General features: G+C 39.6%; 1 protein-coding gene across 2 annotated transcripts in view; it reads right to left on the minus strand.

The window, feature by feature from the left end:
- Positions 1-1873: 1873 nt before the first annotated feature.
- LOC139755981 (acyl-coenzyme A thioesterase 1-like) overlaps positions 1874-21488 on the minus strand; it is a 101193-nt gene continuing 81578 nt past the window's right edge. The window contains exons 6-7 of one of the 2 annotated variants that reach the window (XM_071674853.1): positions 12490-12692; positions 1874-5781 (exon numbers count right to left, since the gene is read on the minus strand). In XM_071674853.1, coding sequence (XP_071530954.1) covers positions 5149-5781; positions 12490-12692 — 836 coding nt within the window. In that variant the 3' untranslated portion in view covers positions 1874-5148. The remainder of the gene's footprint in view (positions 5782-12489; positions 12693-21488) is intronic. The other variant, XM_071674851.1, reaches the window with a different exon arrangement.

A 21488-nucleotide genomic window follows, 5' to 3' on the forward strand; every position in this document is an offset into this window, starting at 1 on the left:
GTGATCGGGGCCTGAACATGCAGGAGGGTGAAAGGAGGGCAAGGAATAGAGTGAATTGGAGCGATGTGGTATACCGGGGTTGACGTGCTGTCAGTGGATTGAATCAAGGCATGTGAAGCGTCTGGGGTAAACCATGGAAAGCTGTGTAGGTATGTATATTTGCGTGGGTGGACGTATGTATATACATGTGTCGGGGGGGGGGGTGGGGCCATTTCTTTCGTCTGTTTCCTTGCGCTACCTCGCAAACGCGGGAGACAGTGACAAAGTATAATAAAAAAAAAATATATATATATATATATATATATATATATATATATATATATATATATATATATGTATATATATATATATATATATATATATATATATATATATATATATATATATATATATATATATATATGAATATATCAGTGAAGTAAGTTTGAATAAAGAAAAACTGGAGGAAGTGAAGTGTTTTAGATATCTAGGAGTGGATTTGGCAGCAAACGATACCATGGAAGCGGAAGTGAGTCACAGAGTGGGGGGTGAAGGTTCTGGAAGCATTGAAGAATGTGTGGAAGGCGAAAACGTTATCTCGGAGCAAAAATGGGTATGTTTGAAGGAATAGTGGTTCCAACAATGTTATATGGTTATGAGGCATAGGCTATAGATAGGGTTGTGTGGAGGAGGATGGATGTGTTGGAAATGAGATGTTTGGGGACAATATGTGGTGTGAGGTGGTTTGATTGATTGAGTAATGAAAGGGTAAGAGAGATGGTAATAAAAAGTGTGGTTGAGAGAGCAGAAGAGGGTGTTTCAAAATGGTTTGGCCATATAGAAAGAATGATCGAGGAAAGATTGACAAAGAGGACATATGTGTCAGAGGTGGAGGGAACGAGGAGAAGTGGAAGGCCAAATTGGAGGTGGAAGGATGGAGTGAAAAAGATTTTGAGTGATCGGGGCCTGAACATACAGGAGGGTGAAAGGCGTGCAAGGAATAGAGTGAATTGGAACGATGTGGTATACCGGGGTCAATGTGCTGTCAATGGATTGAACCAGGGCATGTGAAGCGTCTGAGGTAAACCATGGAAAGTTTTGTGGGGCCTGGATGTGGAAAGGGAGCTGTGGTTTTGGTGTATTACACATGACAGCTAGAGACTGAATGTGAACGAAAATGGCCTTTGTTGTCTTTTCCTAGCACTACCTCGTGAGCGTGCAGGGGGAGGGGGGGGTGACATTTCATGTGTGGCGGGGTGATGGTGGGAATGTATGAAGGCAGCATGTATGAATATGTACATGTGTAAATATGTATATGTCTGTATATGTGTGTGTGTGTGTGTGTGTGTGTGTGTGTGTGTGTGTGGGCATTTATGTATATACATGTGTATGTGGGTGGGTTGGTCCATTCTTTCGTCTGTTTCCTTGCGCTACCTTCCTAACACAGGGGGAGGGGGGTGCCATTTCATGTGTGGCAAGGTGGCAGCGGGAATGGATGAAGGCAGCATGTATGAATATGTACATGTGTATATGTGTATATGTCTGTATATGTGTGTGTGTGTGTGTGTGTGTGTGTGTGTGTGTGTGTGTGTGTGTGTGTGTGTGTGTGTGTGTGTGTGTGGGCGTTTATGTATATACATGGGTATGTGGGTGGGTTGGGCCATTTTCTCATCTGTTTCCTTGTGCTACCTCGCTAACACGGGAGACGGCAACAGAGTAAAATAAATAAATAAATAAATAAATAAATCAGTGAAGTTATTTATTCTTTATAATACAGGCATGATATTGTGAAATATCTCTAGATCTGTCACCATATCATGTATAACATCTCCGGATTTCAGGCATATAATTAAAAGATAGCTGAAAATTCCCTCAAGGGCCCAGTCCTCTGTTCTCAACGCTACCTCGCTAATGCGGGAAATGGCGAATAGTATGAAAGAAAGAAAAAAAAGCTGAAAATTGTCACCAAATGGAATAATCTATCTCTAATGTAGTGATAAAGTTGCTCAATTGACAGCCTCGCATGCAGAAGCAAAAAATTTCCTATCCTGCCCAATAACTTAAGAATTTAAAACTACCTCAATGATAAAGGCTGGCAGCTAACATTTATAATTTTTTTCATATCCTTTATTACACAAGAATTCAAAGGCAATAAGTTGACACATAAGACCATTTCCCACAAAGTAACATTCTTGGAAAGATAAAATCCATCCAGTAAAAAGATGACATTTATATCTTGTTTATGTACTACAGAAGCTTAAAGCTTTTTACAAAAAACAGTTAAGTAAAAGAAGTGAATACAGTATAGAACTCAGTTAAGTACAACACACCCAATAATATGACTGACTGTCTTGATAACCAATCTTATCAACAACCCATTCACATTATAACACTAATTGCTTTTAAAGTTCGATGAAAGGTGTGTTCATATACATTTATTCATTCTCATTTACTCACTCATGACTCACTTTTATCCCTTACTCACTCATTGTAAATGACATGTATTCATATATACTCTTTCCATGTTGTAGCAAAGGCAAGAGGATATAAAGATATTGACAAATACATTGTCACTTCATCTCTTACATACAAACTACTGTTAAGAAAATAACCAATTGTGGAAAAAGTTTAAAAGATATCTAGCATGCAGTACAAAAATACTATTTTGTAATGCTGTACAAAATGTTTGTACATATAATAGGCAGTGTTTTCCTTTGCCATTATACTGAGCTGATAAGGAGGATGAAGAACCACATCTTCATTGTCAGGTGTTGTAAAGTAATCGGTGCAGATAAACAGTACAAGAGAGAAACAAAATAATATGTTTCATAATTAGGGTTTTTGCATATGGAAATCATCTTCATTATTCACGATTCACTGGCATGTCCTCATCCTGAATACTGTGTTAGGTTTTATGTCACCCTACTTTGGAAAAGGCATACAGAGAATACAATACAATGTCAAACTACCATTATGATTCCCGGGCTGAAAAGCATATCATATGACAGACAACTTAAACAACTTAACTTCATTCTACTTAGAAAAGACAAGGCTATTAGCAGCTCTGATGCAGGTATTCAAAATTATCAAAGGCTTCTATACTCTCAACTGAGGAAGCTTCTGAAAGTTTGATCCACTTGACTTCATTCATTGCAATAAGTGTCATCACGTGGGCCAACATCTTACCCTGCTGCATTGAGCTAAAGCACTTTTTCTTCTACATATGGAATACTTTACCAATTACAGTGGTTGAAAGTAGTATTATAGACATGTTTAGGAATGCACTTAACAATCAATTTGCTTTTAAGGCTACACTTAATATTGTTTGCTCCCCCTTAACAATAGAAACAGTTTGCAGGTTCTGCTCTTTGACTCAAACGATCATTCCTACTCTTACCATTCTAACATGTGAGTTTCTGATGCCTCTAGTATCACAAACAACCTCAAAAGGAGTTAATGGTCTGTTGCTGAACAGGAAATTTTTGGTATAAAAAAGGTAATTAGGTTGCTTCAAATCTGTATATAGTAAGGACAAGTAACTGAATCTCCCTGAAAAGCATTAAAAGAGAGTCCTTAATGTGGGAATGTCTGGGATACAAACATCACTACTTCTGAATAAGCTCAAAAATACAATAATTGCCCGTCTGACATACAATCCATTCCTCATACTTATGAACTATGAATCTAATTCAAAGTGCACCTTTTTTTTATTAAATGCTGCTTAGAATAATGCTTTTTAATTATATTGACCTCAGAATACAGTACTTGATACATCATTACAATTAGGTATAGGCATTTACTCTAATTCTATACAAATTCTCACCATACCTTTACATTTTCTGAATTACAAACATAATTCAGTAACAAAACCCGTTTGTAAATCAGGGGCATCCTTTAATGAAAAGGAATTAATTCACTTAAGTTGACAGTATTCCTGGGTATTCAATTCAAATCTGAGAAACTTCCACTTCCATGCCCTATTAAACTACCAAAGCTTGGCACGCATAATATCCACATAGCCCCTTAACTATGCCCTAAGCTTCACTAAACGCTCATCTTCACTACATCTTCAACATCACTGGTCTCTAACCTGGCCTTTTTTGGTGTTGAACAATAACTTGGGTATGAAGGATCTTTAGTGACATGAGCTTCTTGAAAAATTGTCAGATGAGGTCTCTGTGATGATTGGAGTTGAAGGCCAATGCACTTAGTGCCTCAATATGTGGAGTAAGGAATTGAGGATGATCTTACATCTCCTTTTGTAGAAGCCTCTGTTGTGTGATGGGTACAAAGGAAGACCATAAGTGGGAGACACAGATGAGATAGGTAAGAATGAAAGCTTGATGATATTTCTCAGTTGCAACAATGGGAGTCAAGTGCTTTGAGTCTATGGAGAATGTAAAGACAATAACTACAGAATGACATTGGTGCTGATGTGTTCCTTTCAGTTTAGTTTATCAGACATGATGACTCTAAGAAGCTCAGTGGACTGAAGAAACTTGAAGGGACAGGGGCCTTACAAGACAATAGAGGTGGGACATAATTAGGAGAAAGATTGATATGCATAACAGTGGTCGTGTTTTGATGATGGTGTGGTTGGCAATGGTCAAGTTGTAGAAGTTAAGGATTTTCTTGAGGGTTGTGTCATAAGGAGAGTTTTTGTCAACACTTGCACAATTCAACTTATCTTAGTGAACCTGAATATATTCTACAAAACTGAGGGAATTATAAATGGTTCTCATGTCAACAGATGGTGTTACTAGCAGTGTGTATGCAAACAAGGTGCAGTCTTTACAGGCAAATGCTTGGCAATGCTTTCGTTATCAATATGATTTGGTAATAGTTTTTTCATTCCATAATTTACTCACTCTTCAACTCTACATTCATTTCTCAAGAAATATAATGTATGGTGACTACTTTTTCTGAACAAGTCTACTGTGACAAATTTAAATCATACCGTACCAAGTGTAAATCAAAGCGGATTGCAATACTCCCTACAGTATCCTCACCACCTCTGATAAACTTCACTTCTCTCTTGTTATTCTCTTTGCTGCTTTGACAATTTAATCATGTTAAAAAGCATCCAATATACTGGTATTAGTATTCAGTCTTAAATGCCTGCTATGGAAATTAATCTTAAACATTTCTTCATATTCTGTTTAAAAATGATCATAAATTACTCTTTCGAATCTGGTTACATTTTGATGCACCTTCACCAACTACATTGCCATGCACAAGATGAAACCACAGGAACTCTCTCATCTTAGACCAAGCTTTTTCTTGCCCAATAATGTGGTGTTTAACTGTCCCACCCCAGATAACTGGCATCATGAATGTGTGCTGAAAAGATGCAAAGCAATGTGGGGAGTATGGAGGCTCTAGCAGATGACCAGCCCCAGGATATGATGATACCTCACAGCACCTAGAATATTTATGTTCAGATAGCCTTTGGCGAGCTAGCTGTGCATAAAACTCTGATTTAACATTTCGATCATCACTGCCAACCAGAAAGAGAAAAGCTGCCTGACTTTGTTCAATTGGAAGAATTGATTTAGGATGATGCCTTGGATCATGAGCACCACACATAAAATCGACAGCTCCATCATCTGATATGCGGACACCACTGTATGAAAACGGTAAAGGGGGATATAAATGATCTTTGACTCTTAAACCTGCACCAATAGGCACATTATACCCATTGATGACAACACAAACACGAACAGAAGGAATGAATGCAGCCATGGAGAGAGCCAAGTCACCACCTTTGCTTGTTCCAATAACACCCACACCATGATGAAGTACCTGCAAAATATGAAATGAAATAACAAAATAAAACCACAAAGTCTGTGTTCACTCATCAAACTAATTTTCTTTTAATCTGAAAGGTATACTGGGAGACTGATTTTTTATTATCAGTAAAATCCATCATGATTTTTGAACCATGAGTCAATATATAGCTTTTTTTTCTTTTACTTTTTCCACACTTCCTGCCATTTCTGCAATAGCATGGTAGTGCCAGGAACAGGTGAAGGAATGTCGCATCTGCTCACATATATTCTCTAGCTGTCACGTGCAATGGACTGAAACCACAGCCCCAGATCCACAACCAGGCTCCATACACCTTTCCTTGGTTTCCCCCAACCACATGCCCTGGTTCAGTCCACAGACAGTACATCAACCTCTGTGTACCACATCATTCCAATTAACTCTGTCCCACGCATGCCTTTCATCTTGACCATTCAAAATGTTCTTCCTCCATCCATCCATCTTCACTTCAATCACTCAAAATATTCTTACTCAATCCTTCCATCTCCAGTTTGGTCTCCTTGTTCTCCTTTTCCGCTCCACATCTAACACATTTACCTCTTTTGCCAACCTCTTCTCACTCATTCTTCCTATATGTCCAACCCATTTCAGCACATCCTCTTCTGCTCTCTCAATCCCATTCTTCATATAACCAAACCTATTTCTCATCTTTTTATTACTTAATCAATGAAACCATCTCACACTACATACTGCCTTCAAGAACATAACTTTCAGCACCTCCACTCTCCGCTGCACATTCTTATCTACAGATAATGCGTTGCAACCATACAAAACATCAATGGTGACACTATACCTTTAGAAATACCTATTTTTGGCACCTAAGGTAACAACCTCTATTCCTACACATTTCTCATTGCTCCATGAACCCTCACTTCCTTGACCACCCTGCAACTCACTTCTGTTTCCATAATTCCATTCATGCCATGTCTATGGGGTATTCAGTAATGCAAATGGAAATGGTAAACAAATTATTGAGGTGTGTGCTGGTGATTTCAAATGTTTAGTTTATAAGGAGAGACATACACAAGCATACATTTGACTACATACTAATGAATGGGCATGCAAAAAGACTTTTTGATGTGAATGTGAAAAGAGGTGCACCTGGTGGCAAAAGAGAAAACGTTAAGGGTGAGAAGACAGTGGAGAAAGTAAGTGAGTTTAGAAAAGGGACTTGTGTGAGGAAATACTAGGAGAGACTAACTGTAGAATAGCAAAAGTTAAGAGTAAACAAAGATTTGGGAGTAAGTAAGGAATGGGATGTATTCAGGAAAGCAGTACTGGGATTTGTGAGACAAGCATATGGCAAGTGGGAGGTAGGTGGGTGAAAAAGAGTAGTGAGTGATAGGATCATGAAGTAATGTTACTAGTGCAAGAGAAAAACAGGTATATGGGCAGTACTTATGGAAAAGGAGTGCAAATGATTAATATATGTGACAAAAAGACCCAGTCCCAAGACTGATCCCTGTGGCACACCATATGTTACATCTAACCAGTGCCATTAATCACTTCCCTTTGCTTATGGCCAATCAGTCAATTTCCTAAACATCGAAGTACAACCTCACTTATACCATGTGACTTAACTTTGATAATGAATTTTATCAAATGATTATTAGAAATCTAAATAGATGACATCAAAGAAATCAAGCAGATTTGTCAGGCATGGGTGATTTCATTGAAAACTATGCTTAGAATCAATTATTAAGTGGTTTAAAGTCTCATGTTTACAATTTTGTCCTGAATGGTGGCTTCCATTAAATCACTACCCTTCAGTGTCCTTGGATAAAACTTATCTGGGCCTGCTGCTTTATCTTTTCTTATTCAATTTAGTGCTGATAGTATATCTTCATCTTTTATTCGAATATGTTGCAAAACACTTTCCCATCTTAGCAATGGATCTGGATTCAGGTCATGAGTTATCTTCAATTGTGATTACAGATGGAAATTTTTTTAAAATCTTTGCCATGGCTTTGTTGTCCTGAATAAGGTTATCATTTTCAGTAATTAACATCCCAAATGACTGGATAATGACCCCTTCTAACATAACTATAAAACTCTTTAAGGTTTCTTTTGCTATTTTCAGCAATATACGTTTCATAACGACATTTGCTTAGATGTTCTCTTAGTTTCTCTACACAAATTCACATAATTCATTGTCATATCAGTTATTTGTCTCTTTAAATTTCTTAGGCAACAGGTGCTTTCTTATGTCATTGCCTCACCACTTAAGCTTCGTTTTGAGATAAGACTATCTTATTCGCATTAGCACGTATGTATCCTCCACTTCTTTGAAAGTGTTACCGGATTCTTTTCATGCTACATCCATATTGTTTCCATTAACAATATCATCCCAGTCTGCCTGTCAAGAGCAATACAAAACCCACTCAAAATCCACCTTCTTGATTTTCCCTATCACTGTAAAACAGAAAGTATCTAGAAATTCCATATTCAGTGAGGAAATCTCAATTCTTAATATCTAACCACATTTCTAAAATATCAATCATGCATGTATGAAGGCAAGAGGTACAAAGGTGAATGTTCAAACTACAGAGGTATAAATTTGCTTTAAATGATATGTGTGAGAAATACTATGAGGCATGCTTCTGAGGAAATGGGAAAGTTTGGGTTTTAAAACTAAGAAGAAATTGGTGGGCAAGGGTCTCAACTAGTTCAGAGGCACACTTCTTTAGACATGAAGAAGTATGCTATCTGGTCTACACACCCTGTCCATCTATAGTCAGGAGGGACCTTGGAAAACCTTGCAAAAGGAAAATAAGGGAGAGGCCACAGACTCAGTATGAAGTGGGGGAGGGGAGGGGGAATAAGATGCCAAAAATAGCAGCTTTATCAGATGGAGAGTGAACTAGAGTGATCAGGTCAGAAAATACTGTATTCATTCAGTCTCATGCTGTTCATAATTGCCTTTACCACCATGCATCCCCTTCCCCTTATATATTCCTCAGTGTTTCAATCCTGCATCCATCTTGAGAAATCCATGTAAAAAGCACCTGTATATAACTAGCCATTTCATCCCTGTGGATGGGGAGAAAAAATACTTCCCACGTATTCCTCACGTGTCGTAAAAGGCGACTAAAAAGGACAGAAGCGGGGGGGGGCTAGAAACCCTCCCCTCCTTGTATTTTAACTTTTTAAAAGGGGAAACAGAAAGGGTCACGCGGGGAGTGCTCATCCTCCTCAAAGGCTCAGATTGGGGTGTCTAAATGTGTGTGGATGTAACCAAGAAGAGAAAAAAGGAGAGATAGGTAGTATGTTTGAGGAAAGGAACCTGGATGTTTTGGCTCTGAGTGAAATGAAGCTCAAGGGTAAAGGGGAAGAGTGGTTTGAAAATGTTTTGGGAGTAAAGTCAGGGGTTGGTGAGAGGACAAGAGCAAGGGAAGGAGTAGCAATGTTCCTGAAACAGGAGTGGCGGGAGTATGTGATAGAGTGTAAGAAAGTAAACTCTAGATTGATATGGGTAAAACTGAGAGTGGATGGAGAGAGATGGGTGATTATTGTTGCCTATGCAAGTGAACATGAGAAGAAAGATTATGAGAGGCAAGTGTTTTGGGAGCAGCTGAGTGAGTATGTCAGTAGTTTTGATGCACGAGACCGGGTTATACAGATGGGTGATTTGAATGCAAAGGTGAGTAATGTGGCAGTTGAGGGAATAATTGGTGCATATGGGGTGTTTAGTGTTGTTAATGGAAATGGTGAAGAGCTTGTAGATTTGTGTGCTGAAAAAGGATTGGTGATTGGGAATACTTGGTTTAAAAAGAGAGATATACATAAGTATACATACGTAAGTAGGAGAGATGGCCAGAGAGCATTATTGTATTACGAGTTAATTGATAGGCACATGAAAGAGAGACTTTTGGATGTTAATGTGCTGAGAGGTGCAACTGGAGGGATGTCTGATCATTGTCTTGTGGAGGCAAAGGTGAAGATTTGAAGAGGTTTTCAGAAAAGAAGAGAGAATGTTGGGGTGAAGAGGATGGTGAGAGTGAGCTTGGGAAGGAGACTTGTGTGAGGAAGTATCAGGAAAGACTGAGTGCAAAATGGAAAAAGGTGAGAGTAAAGGACGTAAGGGGAGTGGGGGAGGAATGGGATGTATTTAGGGAAGCATTGATGGCTTGCACAAAAGATGCTTGTGGCATGAGGAGTGTGGGAGGTGGGCAGATTAGAAAGGGTAGTGAGTGGTGGGATGAAGAAGTGAGATTATTAGTGAAAGAGAAGAGAGGCATTTGGACGATTTTTGCAAGGAAATAATGCAAATGAGACGGAGATGTATAAATGAAAGAGGCAGGAGGTCAAGAGAAAGGTACAAGAGGTGAAAAAGAGGGCAAATGAGAGGTGGGGTGAGAGAGTATCATTAAATTTTAGGGAGAATAGAAAGATGCTTTGGAAGGAGGTAAATAAAGTGCGTAAGACAAGAGAACAAATGGGAACATCGGTGAAGGAGGCTAATGGGGCGGTGATAACAAGTAGTGGTGATGTAAGAAGGAGATAGAGTGAGTATTTTGAAGGTTTGTTGAATGTGTTTGATGGTAAAGTGGCGGATATAGGGTGTTTTGGTCAAGGTGGTGTGCAAAGTGAGAGGGTTAGGGAGAATGATTTGGTAAACAGAGAAGAGGTAGTAAAAGCTTTGCGGAAGATGAAAGCCAGCAAGGCAGTGGGTTTCGATGGTACTGCAGTGGAATTTATTAAAAAAGGGGTGACTGTGTTGTTGATTGGTTGGTAAGGATATTTAATGTATGTATAACTCATGGTGAGGTACCTGAGGATTGGCGGAATGCATGGATAGTGCCATTGTACAAAGGCAAAGGGGATAAAGGTGAGTGCGCAAAATACACAGGTATAAGTTTGTTGAGTATTCCTGGTAAATTATATGGGAGGTTATTGATTGAGAGGGTGAAAGCATGTACAGAGCATCAGATTGGGGAAGAGCAGTGTGGTTTCAGAAGTGGTAGAGGATGTGTGGATCAGGTGTTTGCTTTAAAGAATGTATGTGAGAAATACTTAGAAAAGTATATGGATTAGTATGTAGCATTTGTAGATCTGGAGAAGGCATATGATGGAGTTGATAGAAATGCTCTGTGGAAGGAATTAAGAATATATGGTGTGGGAGGTAAGTTGCAAGAAGCAGTGAAAAGTTTTTATCGAGGATGTAAGGCACGTGTACGAGCAGGAAGAGAGGAAAGTGACTGGTTCTCAGTGAATGTCGGTTTGTGGCAGGGGTGCATGATGTCTCCATGGTTGTTTAATTTGTTTATGGATGGGGTTGTTAGGGAGGTGAATGTAAGAGTTTTGGAGAGAGGGGCAAGTATGCTGTCTGTTGTGGATGAGAGGGCTTGGGAAGGGAATCAGTTGTTGCTTGCTGATGATACAGCGCTGGTGGCTGATTCAGGTGAGAAACTGCAGAAGCTGGTGACTGAGTTTGGTAAAGTGTGTGAAAGAAGAAAGTGAGAGTAAATGTGAATAAGAGCAAGGTTATTAGGTACAGTAGGGTAGAGGGACAAGTCAATTGGGAGGTTAGTTTGAATGGAGAAAAACTGGAAGTGAAGTGTTTTAGATATCTGGGAGTGGATTTGGCAGCAGATGGAACCATGGAAGCGGAAGTGAGTCACAGGGTGGGAGAGGGGGCAAAAGTTCTGGGAGCATTGAAAAATGTGTGGAAGTCGAGAACATTATCTTGGAAAGCAAAAATGGGTATATTTGAAGGAATAGTGGTTCCAACAATGTTATGTGGTTGCGAGGCGTGGGCTATAGATAGGGTTGTGTGGAGGAGGGTGGATGTGTTGGAAATGAGATGTTTGAGGACAATATGTGGTGTGAGGTGGTTTGATCCAGTAAGTAATGAAAGGGTAAGAGAGATATGTGGTAATGAAATGAGTGTGGTTGAGAGTGCAGAAGAGGATGTTTTGAAATGGTTTGGTCACGTGGAGAGAATGAGTTAGGAAAGATTGACCAAGAGGATATATGTGTCAGAGTTGGAGAGGACGAGAAGTGGGAGACCAAACTGGAGGTGGAAGGTTGGAGTGAAAAAGATTTTGAGCGATCACGGCCTGAACATGCAGGAGGGTGAAAGGCGTGCAAGGAATAGAGTGAATTGGAACAGTGTGGTATACCGGGGTCGATGTGCTGTCAATGGATTGAACCAGGGCATGTGAAGCGTCTGTGGTAAACCATGGAAAGTCTAGTGGGGCCTGGATGTGGAAAGGGAGCAGTGGTTTCGGTGGATTATACAAGACAGCTAGAGACTGAGTGTGAATGAATGTGGCCTTTGTTGTCTTTTCCTAGCACTACCTTGCATGCTTGCGGGGGGAGGGGTTTGTCATTTCATGTATGGCGGGGTGGCAAGGGAATGAATAAAGGCAGCAAGTACGGATCATGTACATGTGCATATGTTTGTGTATGTACATATATGTATATGTTGAAATGTTTAGGTATGTATATGTGCATGTGTGGACATATATGTATATACGTGTGTTTGAGGGTGGGTTGGGCCATTCTTTCTTCTGTTTCCTTGTGCTACCTTGCTAACGTGGGAGACAGCGACAAAGTATAATAAAAAAAAAAATTTGATCAGCTCCATGCTTCAGAGCATATGTATGGGTAATTTGCATAATGGTATTGCTTCTAGAAAATTCTATCAAAGACATTAGACATAAAAAGGAAAATATTACTCACCTTTTCATGCTTTAGTAAAAATTCCACTGCTTCCTCAAAGTATGCAATGTTATATTCCCTTACACTTTTTGGTAAGTCCTCATAGTTAAAGAAAGCCAATGCAAGGGAAGCAAAGCCCTGTGAAGCCAGTTGGGCTGAACGGTACTCAAGTAAACCCCCAGCTGTCCCAAACATGTCCACCACTCCAGGAAAGGGACCATCTCCTACAAATATAATGCATAATACTAATTCTTTTCTTTATCAGTCAGAAAGGAACTGTAATAACATATCCAAAAAAATTGTATTCCCTCCATGTTTAAGAGCATTAACAAGTATCATGGACTAGTAGGAAACTGAGAGAAAAAGAGCAAGGAAAAAGTGTAAAGTTGTCTTCCTTTCTTATCATAATGACAGGGAGAGAACATGGAAGATGTTATGAAGAAAATCTTTCTCAAGACAGTGAAGTGAAACAAACTTAGGAGATATATCCTTGATATGGCTACGAGAATCTTTAGGTAGAGTGGACTCTGATGAAGACAAAATTTCCAATAAAGCTTTTATATGGTTCATGATACCTATGAAGAATCAAGAATTCATAAAATCATGAATAACAAGGGAATTGAATGAAGAATCTATGAAAATGTACCAAGATTACAGTTGTTCAAACACCAACCTGTTGTACAGCATAACAGATCTATAAATATAGATAAATACATTCAATACCTTTACTGTTAAAAGAGAAATATCTTATAAGATAAGCAGGTTGATAATCCTGAAGAGTTTGGTACCCTGGCTTCGCAGATTAATTCCTACAAAAGATATAAGTAGCCTTGGATTAGCGATATGACCACAATCACTTTCAACATGTAATACTGACTAGTACAGGTACACCACTAATTTTCTGGCACTCTTGGTTCCAAAGCCTTGCTAGATTAACCATTTTGCCAGACCAACTATGGTCACGTAATAATAATTCATCAACAAACCTCTAACCCACTAATTATACATCTCCCATGTGTCTAAAGTATACCATGGACTGCTAGAATTCAAATAAAACAAATATTAAATGTAAAATAAACAAACAAATGAAATACAGGTACTTGTACAATAGTACATTCGTGAAAGAAGATTACAGGCAGTAATTAAACAAGATTAAACAAAAATTAAATGCAAATTTATTAATTTCTTTACTTACAAAGAATGCTGCAGCACTGCTGCTCCCAAAGTGGCAGATTTTAGACTTTTACTGGAACTGTAAAGCTAATCACAATGGTCTGAAAGTTGAGGGCATTTCAAAATTACTGTCTGTTTCGTAGCTGATCGTTTCATCTTGGATTTCTGATGTTGCTGGTGAGACATCCAGGGTACTTGAAGTTGAAGCCACAGGATTTACAGATGTACTGGTAGGCTTACTGCTATAGACATTCTTTTTTGCTATCTTTTTAAACATTTCATCCAAGTGAAGTTGCTTTATGTGTCTACATTTTTCCCTGTGTAATTTTTCATGTATCAAATGAAAATTCATTAGTTCTTGTTTCGTAACAAAGGTATGTTGCTCTAGCCCTTTGATTAATTCACTCATCAACTCAATTAACTTTTCAATGGAAAGTCTTTCAGCTACATCTGTTTCATCTTCATTACTGTCATCTTCAGCACTTCCTTTGTTTTTATCAGCATTCAGAACAGTGTCTATAATTTCAATGTCTGTAAGATGATACACGACCGGTGTTTCATCGTTGACATTCATCCACTTGCTTAGATTTTCTTCGTTAAGATTACTTGCCATATTCTTTGCAATAGGTTTAATAACACTTTAGCATACTCAAGCAACACTTTTTCCTTTGATATGTGAAATCTTGTGAAATCATTGACATTCTCATGTCTTAGAAGCCATTGCTAGGGTTAAATATAAGCAAAATAAGCTGAGAATCTTACAGAATTGTGGTATCATTGCCAAGTGCAGTGTAAAGAATGTAAATAAGCGCACCCTACACACTAGCCATCTGTAGCCGCCCAGTAAACTAGTCTGGTGGCCGTGGTAATTTCAAATTCCCTCACTTGATTTTGTCTGGACTAAAGAAGGTGCCGAATCATCAGTGATGAATGTAAGATGATGGAATTTGTTACACTTTCAGATCTGTTAGGTTTGCATTAAACAAATTATGGGTTAATGGAACAAATCAATGTGATGAAGTGTAACAGAGAAGTACATATCATACAGATGACAATTCAAAGTGAGATGTGGAGATGCTGGATGAATAAATGGTTTGAAAAGGTGTTTGATTGGAAATATACATAATCTCATAGTTATTAGTAACAAATTCAAGTGTGTCAAGTTGAACTCTTCCTGCATAATCAAATTTCAGGCTACTTCCCAAAAGGTGTCAATTATCCACCCCATGGGTTCTTAACTTGTGGTCTACAAAAAAATAGAAACATATCAAAACATATAATGTAACTCTTTCTTATTTTTTGAGTCTCTAATGGAAAGAAAATTATCTCATGTAGAGTAAATCATGTTAATTTACATCAATAAAAAAATGTCATGGAAAATGGGAATACAAGAAAACTCATCTGAAACCGAAATGAGCTGTTTGAGAGGAGTATGTGGCAGGACTAGATGGAATGAAAAAAAAAAATGAGGGGTTGTGTAAGAAATGTGGTAAGGCAGGGAATGCAAAGGGAATGAATTGTGGAGCAGTAGAGTGGGTGAAATATAATACTTTAGAGTGGTTTGGGCATGTGGGAAAAATGCAAGATGGAAAGTTTAAAAGGAGAACATTGAGAGCACAATTAAAGGGGTTGGTGTAAGAAAAAGACTGTCTCTGACATAGGGAAATAGAGTGGAAGAATACCAGGAGAGAAATGGTAGAAAAATGCATGGAATAGTGAATGTGAAGGAGGCATGTAAGGACAAGTATAAGTATAGACTATTTTGCTGTGGCCAGCCCCCTGATGGGAGTTCCTAAAAAACAGACATCAGAGATATGGATAGACACAAGTTTTGTTCTACTGAGTCCACCCACTAAATAATAAAAGAACTGACAATAACAGATGAGTAAGAGGGTCAGGAGCAGGGACCTGGAAATCCTTCCCACTTGCATAAACTATCTAAGATGGTACAGAAGAGGTAGCTGGGCAAAGATTTTTCCATGGAGGCTTTGTTGTTTTTTCCAAATACTATCTTGGTGGGATGGAAAACAAGAGAAAGTCTGAGTAGTAGAAGTAGCATACAGTACAGGAAATGAAATATGATAGTTAGAGACAATCACATTTGAAGGAATGTCTGATCATTATCTTGTGGAGGTGAAGGTGAAGAGATTGAAGGGTTGAAGAGAGTGGTGACAGTAAGTGAGCTTGGGAAGGAGACTTGTGTGAGGAAGTACCAGGAGAGACTGAGTACAGAATGGAAAGAGGTGAGAACAAAGGATGTAAGGGGAGTGGGAGAGGAATGGGATGTATTTAGGGAGCAGCGATGGCTTGTGCAAAAGATGCCCGTGGCATGAGAAGCGTGGGAGGTGGGCAGATCAGAAAGGGTAGTGAGTGGTGGGATGAAGAAGTAAGATTATTAGTGAAAGAGAAGAGAAAGGCATTTGGACGATTTTTGCAGGGAAATAATGCAAATGACTGGGAGATGTATAAAAGAAAGAGACAGGAGGTTAAGAGAAGGGTGCAAGAGATGAAAAAGAGGGAAAATGAGAGTTGGGGTGAGAGAGTATCATTAAATTCTAGGGAGAATAAAAAGATGTTTTGGAGGGAGGTAAATAAAGTGTGTAAGAGAAGGGAACAAATGGGAACTTCAGTGAAGGGGGCAAATGGGGAGGTGATAACAAGTAGTGGTGATGTGAGAAGGAGATGGAGTGAGTATTTTGAAGGTTTGTTGAATGGGTTTGATTACAGAGTGGCAGATATAGGGTGTTTTGGTTGAGGTGGTTAGGGTTAGGGAGAATGATTTAGTAAACAGAGAAGAGGTAGTAAAAGCTTTGCTGAAAGTGAAAGCCAGCAAGGTGGCGGGTTTGGATGGTACTGCATTGGAATTTATTAAAAAAGGGGGTGACTGTATTGTTGAGTGGTTGGTAAGGTTATTTAATGTATATATGACTCATGGTGAGGTACCTGAGGATTGCCGGAATGCTTGCATAGTGCCATTGTACAAAGGCAAAAGGGATAAAAGTGAGTGCTCAAATTATGGAGGTATAAGTCAATTGGGAGGTGAGTTTGAATGGAGAAAAACTGGAGGAAGTGAAGTGTTTTAGATATCTGGGAGTGGATCTGGCAGCGGATGGAACCATGGAAGTGGAAGTGGATCATAGGGTGGGGGAGGGGGCGAAAATCCTGGGGGCCTTGAAGAATGTGTGGAAGTCGAGAACATTATCTCGGAAAGCAAAAATGGGTATGTTTGAAGGAATAGTGGTTCCAACAATGTTGTATGGTTGTGAGGCGTGGGCTATGGATAGAGTTGTGCGCAGGAGGATGGATGTGCTGGAAATGAGATGTTTGAGGACAATGTGTGGTGTGAGGTGGTTTGATCGAGTGAGTAACGTAAGGGTAAGAGAGATGTGTGGAAATAAAAAGAGCGTGGTTGAGAGAGCAGAAGAGGGTGTTTTGAAGTGGTTTGGGCACATGGAGAGGATGAGTGAGGAAAGATTGACCAAGAGGATATATGTGTCGGAGGTGGAGGGAACAAGGAGAAGAGGGAGACCAAATTGGAGGTGGAGAGATGGAGTGAAAAAGATTTTGTGTGATCGGGGCCTGAACATGCAGGAGGGTGAAAGGAGGGCAAAGAATAGAGTGAATTGGAGCGATGTGGTATACCGGGGTTGACGTGCTGTCAGTGGATTGAAGCAGGGCATGTGGGGCGTCTGGGGTAAACCATGGAAAGCTGTGTAGGTATGTATATTTGCATGTGTGGACGTATGTATATACATGTGTATGGGGGGGGGGTTGGGCCATTTCTTTCGTCTGTTTCCTTGCGCTACCTCGCAAACGCGGGAGACAGCGACAAAGTATAATAAAAAAAAAAAAAGAAAATAAGTCTGTTGAGTATTCCTGGGAAATTATATGGGAGGGTATTGATTGAGAGGGTGAAGGCATGTACAGAGCATCAGATTGGGGAAGAGCAGTGTGGTTTCAGAAGTGGTAGAGGATGTGTAGATCTGGTGTTTGCTTTGAAGAATGAATGTGAGAAATACTTAGAAAAGCAAATGGATTTCTATGTAGCATTTATGGATTTGGAGAAGGCATATGAAAAGTTTTTATCGAGGATGTAAGGCATGTGTACGAGTAGGAAGAGAGGAAAGTGATTGGTTCTCAGTGAATGTTGGCTTGCGGCAGGGGTGCGTGATGTCTCCATGGTTGTTTAATTTGTTTATGGATGGGGTTGTTAGGGAGGTGAATGCATGAGTTTTGGAAAGAGGGGCAAGTATGCAATCTGTTGTGGGTGAGAGGGCTTGGGAAGTGAGTTAGTTGTTGTTCGCTGATGATACAGCGCTGATGGCTGATACAAGTGAGAAACTGCAGAAGCTTATGACTGAGTTTGGTAAAGTGTGTGAAAGAAGAGAGCTGAGAGTAAATGTGAATAAGAGCAAGGTTATTAGGTACAGTAGGGTTGAGGGACAAGTCAACTGGGAGGTAAGGTTGAATGGAGAAAAAGTGGAGGAAGTGAAGTGTTTTAGATATCTGGGAGTGGATTTGGCAGCAGATGGAACCATGGAAGCAGAAGTGAATCATAGGGTGGGGGAGGGGCGAAAGTTCTGGGAGCGTTGAAAAACGTGTGGAAGTCGAGAATATTATCTTGGAAAGCAAAAATGGGTATGTTTGAAGGAGTAGTGGTTTCAACAATGTTATATGGTTGTGAGGTATGGGCTATAGATAGAGTTGTGCGGAGGAGGGTGGATGTGCTGGAAATGAGATGTTTGAGGATAATACGTGGTGTGAGGTGGTTTGATCGAGTAAGTAAAGAAAGGGTAAGAGAGATGTGTGGTAATAAAAAGAGTGTGGTTGAGAGAGCAGAAGAGGGTGTTTTGAAATGGTTTGGTCACATGGAGAGAATGAGTGAGGAAAGATTGACAAAGAGGATATATGTGTCAGAGGTGGAGGGAACGAGGAGAAGTGGGAGACCAAACTGGTGGTGGAAAGATAAAGTAAAAAAGATTTTAAGTGATCGGGGCCTGAACAGGCAGGAGGGTGTAATGGGTGCAAGTAATAGAGTGAATTGGAATGATGTGGTATATCAGGGTCGACGTGCTGTCAATGGATTGAACCAGGGCATGTGAAGCATCTGGGGTAAACCATGGAAAGTTCTGTAAGGCCTGGATGTGGAAAGGGAGCTGTGGTTTTGGTGCATTATACATGACAGCTGGAGACTGAGTGTAAACGAATGTGGCCTTTGTTGTCTTTTCTTAGTGCTACCTTGCGCACATGCGGGGGGAGGGGGTTGTCATTTTCATGTGTGGTGGAGTGGCGACGAGAATGAATAAGGACAGACAGTATGAATTATGTACATGTGTATATATGTATATGTCTGTGTGTGTATACATATGTATACGTTGAAATGTATAGGTATGTATATGTGCATGTGTGGACGTGTATGTATATACATGAGTATATGAGTGGGTTGGGCCATTCTTTCATCTGTTTCCTTGCGCTACCTTGCTAAAGCGGGAGACAGCGACAAAGTATAATAATAATAAAAAAACCTCTAATTGGATGTTAATGATAAGGAGTTCTAAGCTAAATATGCAGCTCATGGTGCACTTTCTTTAAACTTTGGATTACTATAATGGTCAAATGATGATGAACAATTTACTGTTGATGTTGTTAGTTGATGGTTGAATAAAGCCTGCCCTCATGTGAATTCTTAGCTCAAGTTTGATACCACCACTTAATCAATGATATCTTTAGCATTCCCTCATCATACTTGGAAAAAATATCACATGCAACAGTCATTAATTCATATGTATTATACTTTGTCGTGGTCTCCCGCATTAACAAGATAGCGCAAGGAAACAGATGAAAGAATGGCCCAACCCACCCACATACACATGTATATACATACATGTCACACATAAACATATACATACCTATACTGTACATTTCAAAGCATACATACATATACATATACAGACACATACATATATACACATGTACATAATTCATACTTGCTGCCTTTATTCATTCCCATTGCCACCCTGCCACATATGAAAAGACAACCCCCTCCCCTTACATGCATGCAAAGTAGTGCTAGGAAATGACAACAAAGGCCACATTCGTTCAAACTCAGTCTCCAGCTGTCATGTATAATACACCGAAACCACAGCTCCCTTTCCACATTCAGGCTCCACAGAACTTTCCATGGTTTACCCCAGACGCTTCACATGCCCTGGTTCAATCCACTGACAGCACGTCGACCCCAGTACACCACATCGTTCCAATTCACTCTATTCCTTGCACACTTTTCACTCTCCTGCATGTTCAGGTGCCAATCGCTCAGAATCTTTTTCACTCCATCTTTCCACCTCCAATTTGGTCTCCCACTTCTCCTCGTTCCCTCCACCTCTGACATATATATCCTCTTTGTCAATCTTTCCTCACTCATTCTCTCCAAGTGACCAAACCATTTCAAAACAACCTCTTCTGCTCTCTAAACCACACTCTTTTTATAATCACACATCTCTCTTACCCTTTCATAACTTACTCAATCAAACCACCTCACACCACATATTATCCTCAAACATCTCATTTCCAACACATCCACCCTCCTCCGCACAACTCTATCTATAGCCCACACCTCGCAACCAAATAACATTGTTGGACCTCTATTCCTTCAAAGATACCCATTTTTGCTTTCCAAGATAACGTTCTCGACTTCCACACATTTTTCAATGCTCCCAGAACTTTCACCCCCTCCCCCACCCTGTGACTCCTCTCCGCTTCTATGGTTCCATCCGCTGCCAAATCCACTCCCAGATATCTAAAACACTTCACTTCCTCCAGTTTTTCTCAATTCAAACTTACCTCCCAAATGACTTGTCCCACAACCCTACTGTACCTAATAACCTTGCTCTTATTCACATTTACTCTTAACTTTCTTCTTTCACACACTTTACCAAACTCAGTCACCAGCTTCTGCAGTTTCTCACCCAAAGCAGCCATCAGTGCTGTATCATCAGCAAATGACAGCTGACTCACTTCCCAAGCTCTCTCATCCACAACAGACTGCATACTTGCTCCTTTGTCCAAAACTCTTGCATTTACCTCCCTAACAACTCCATCCATAAACAAACTAAACAACCATGCAGACATCACGCACCCCTGCCGCAAAATGACATTCACTGAGAACCAATCACTTTCCTCTCTTCCTACTCATACACATGCCTTACATCCTCGATAAAAACTTTTCACTGCTTCTAACAACTTGCCTCCCACAACAAATATTCTTAATACCCTCCACAGGGCATCTCTATCAACTCCATCATATGCCTTCTCCAGATCCATAAATGCTACATACAAATCCATTTGCTTTTCTAAGTATTTCTCACACACATTCTTCAAAGCAAACACCTGATCCACACATCCTCTACCAATTCTGAAACCACACTGCTCTTCCCCAATCTGATGCTCTGTACATGCCTTCATCCTCTTCATCAATACCCTCCCCTGTAGTTTCCCAGGAATACTCAACAAACTTATACCTCTGTAATTTGAGCACTCACCTTTATCCCCTTTGCAACAGTTATCTATACATATTACATAAAGATGTATATTGCTCAAGCTCAGTCAATGAAAAACATAGTTATCTTTAGAATTAGAATATAGAATCAATTACCTACATGCTGGTGACAAGGAAAATATTGGTATTCATGATTATAAGATAAGGTGATTATCTGTTCATTCATTAATCTATTCAATTTTTTCACACATGTTTGTTACTACCCATGTGAATGAGATGCCATCTGGAACAAATGATCCTGCCTTGGAGGAAAAAGTCTTTGCCCAATTCCCTTCCACTGTTTCTACTT

The sequence above is a fragment of the Panulirus ornatus genome, chromosome 20 (genome assembly GCF_036320965.1).
Source record: "Panulirus ornatus isolate Po-2019 chromosome 20, ASM3632096v1, whole genome shotgun sequence".
NCBI classification, from domain to species: domain Eukaryota; kingdom Metazoa; phylum Arthropoda; class Malacostraca; order Decapoda; family Palinuridae; genus Panulirus; species Panulirus ornatus.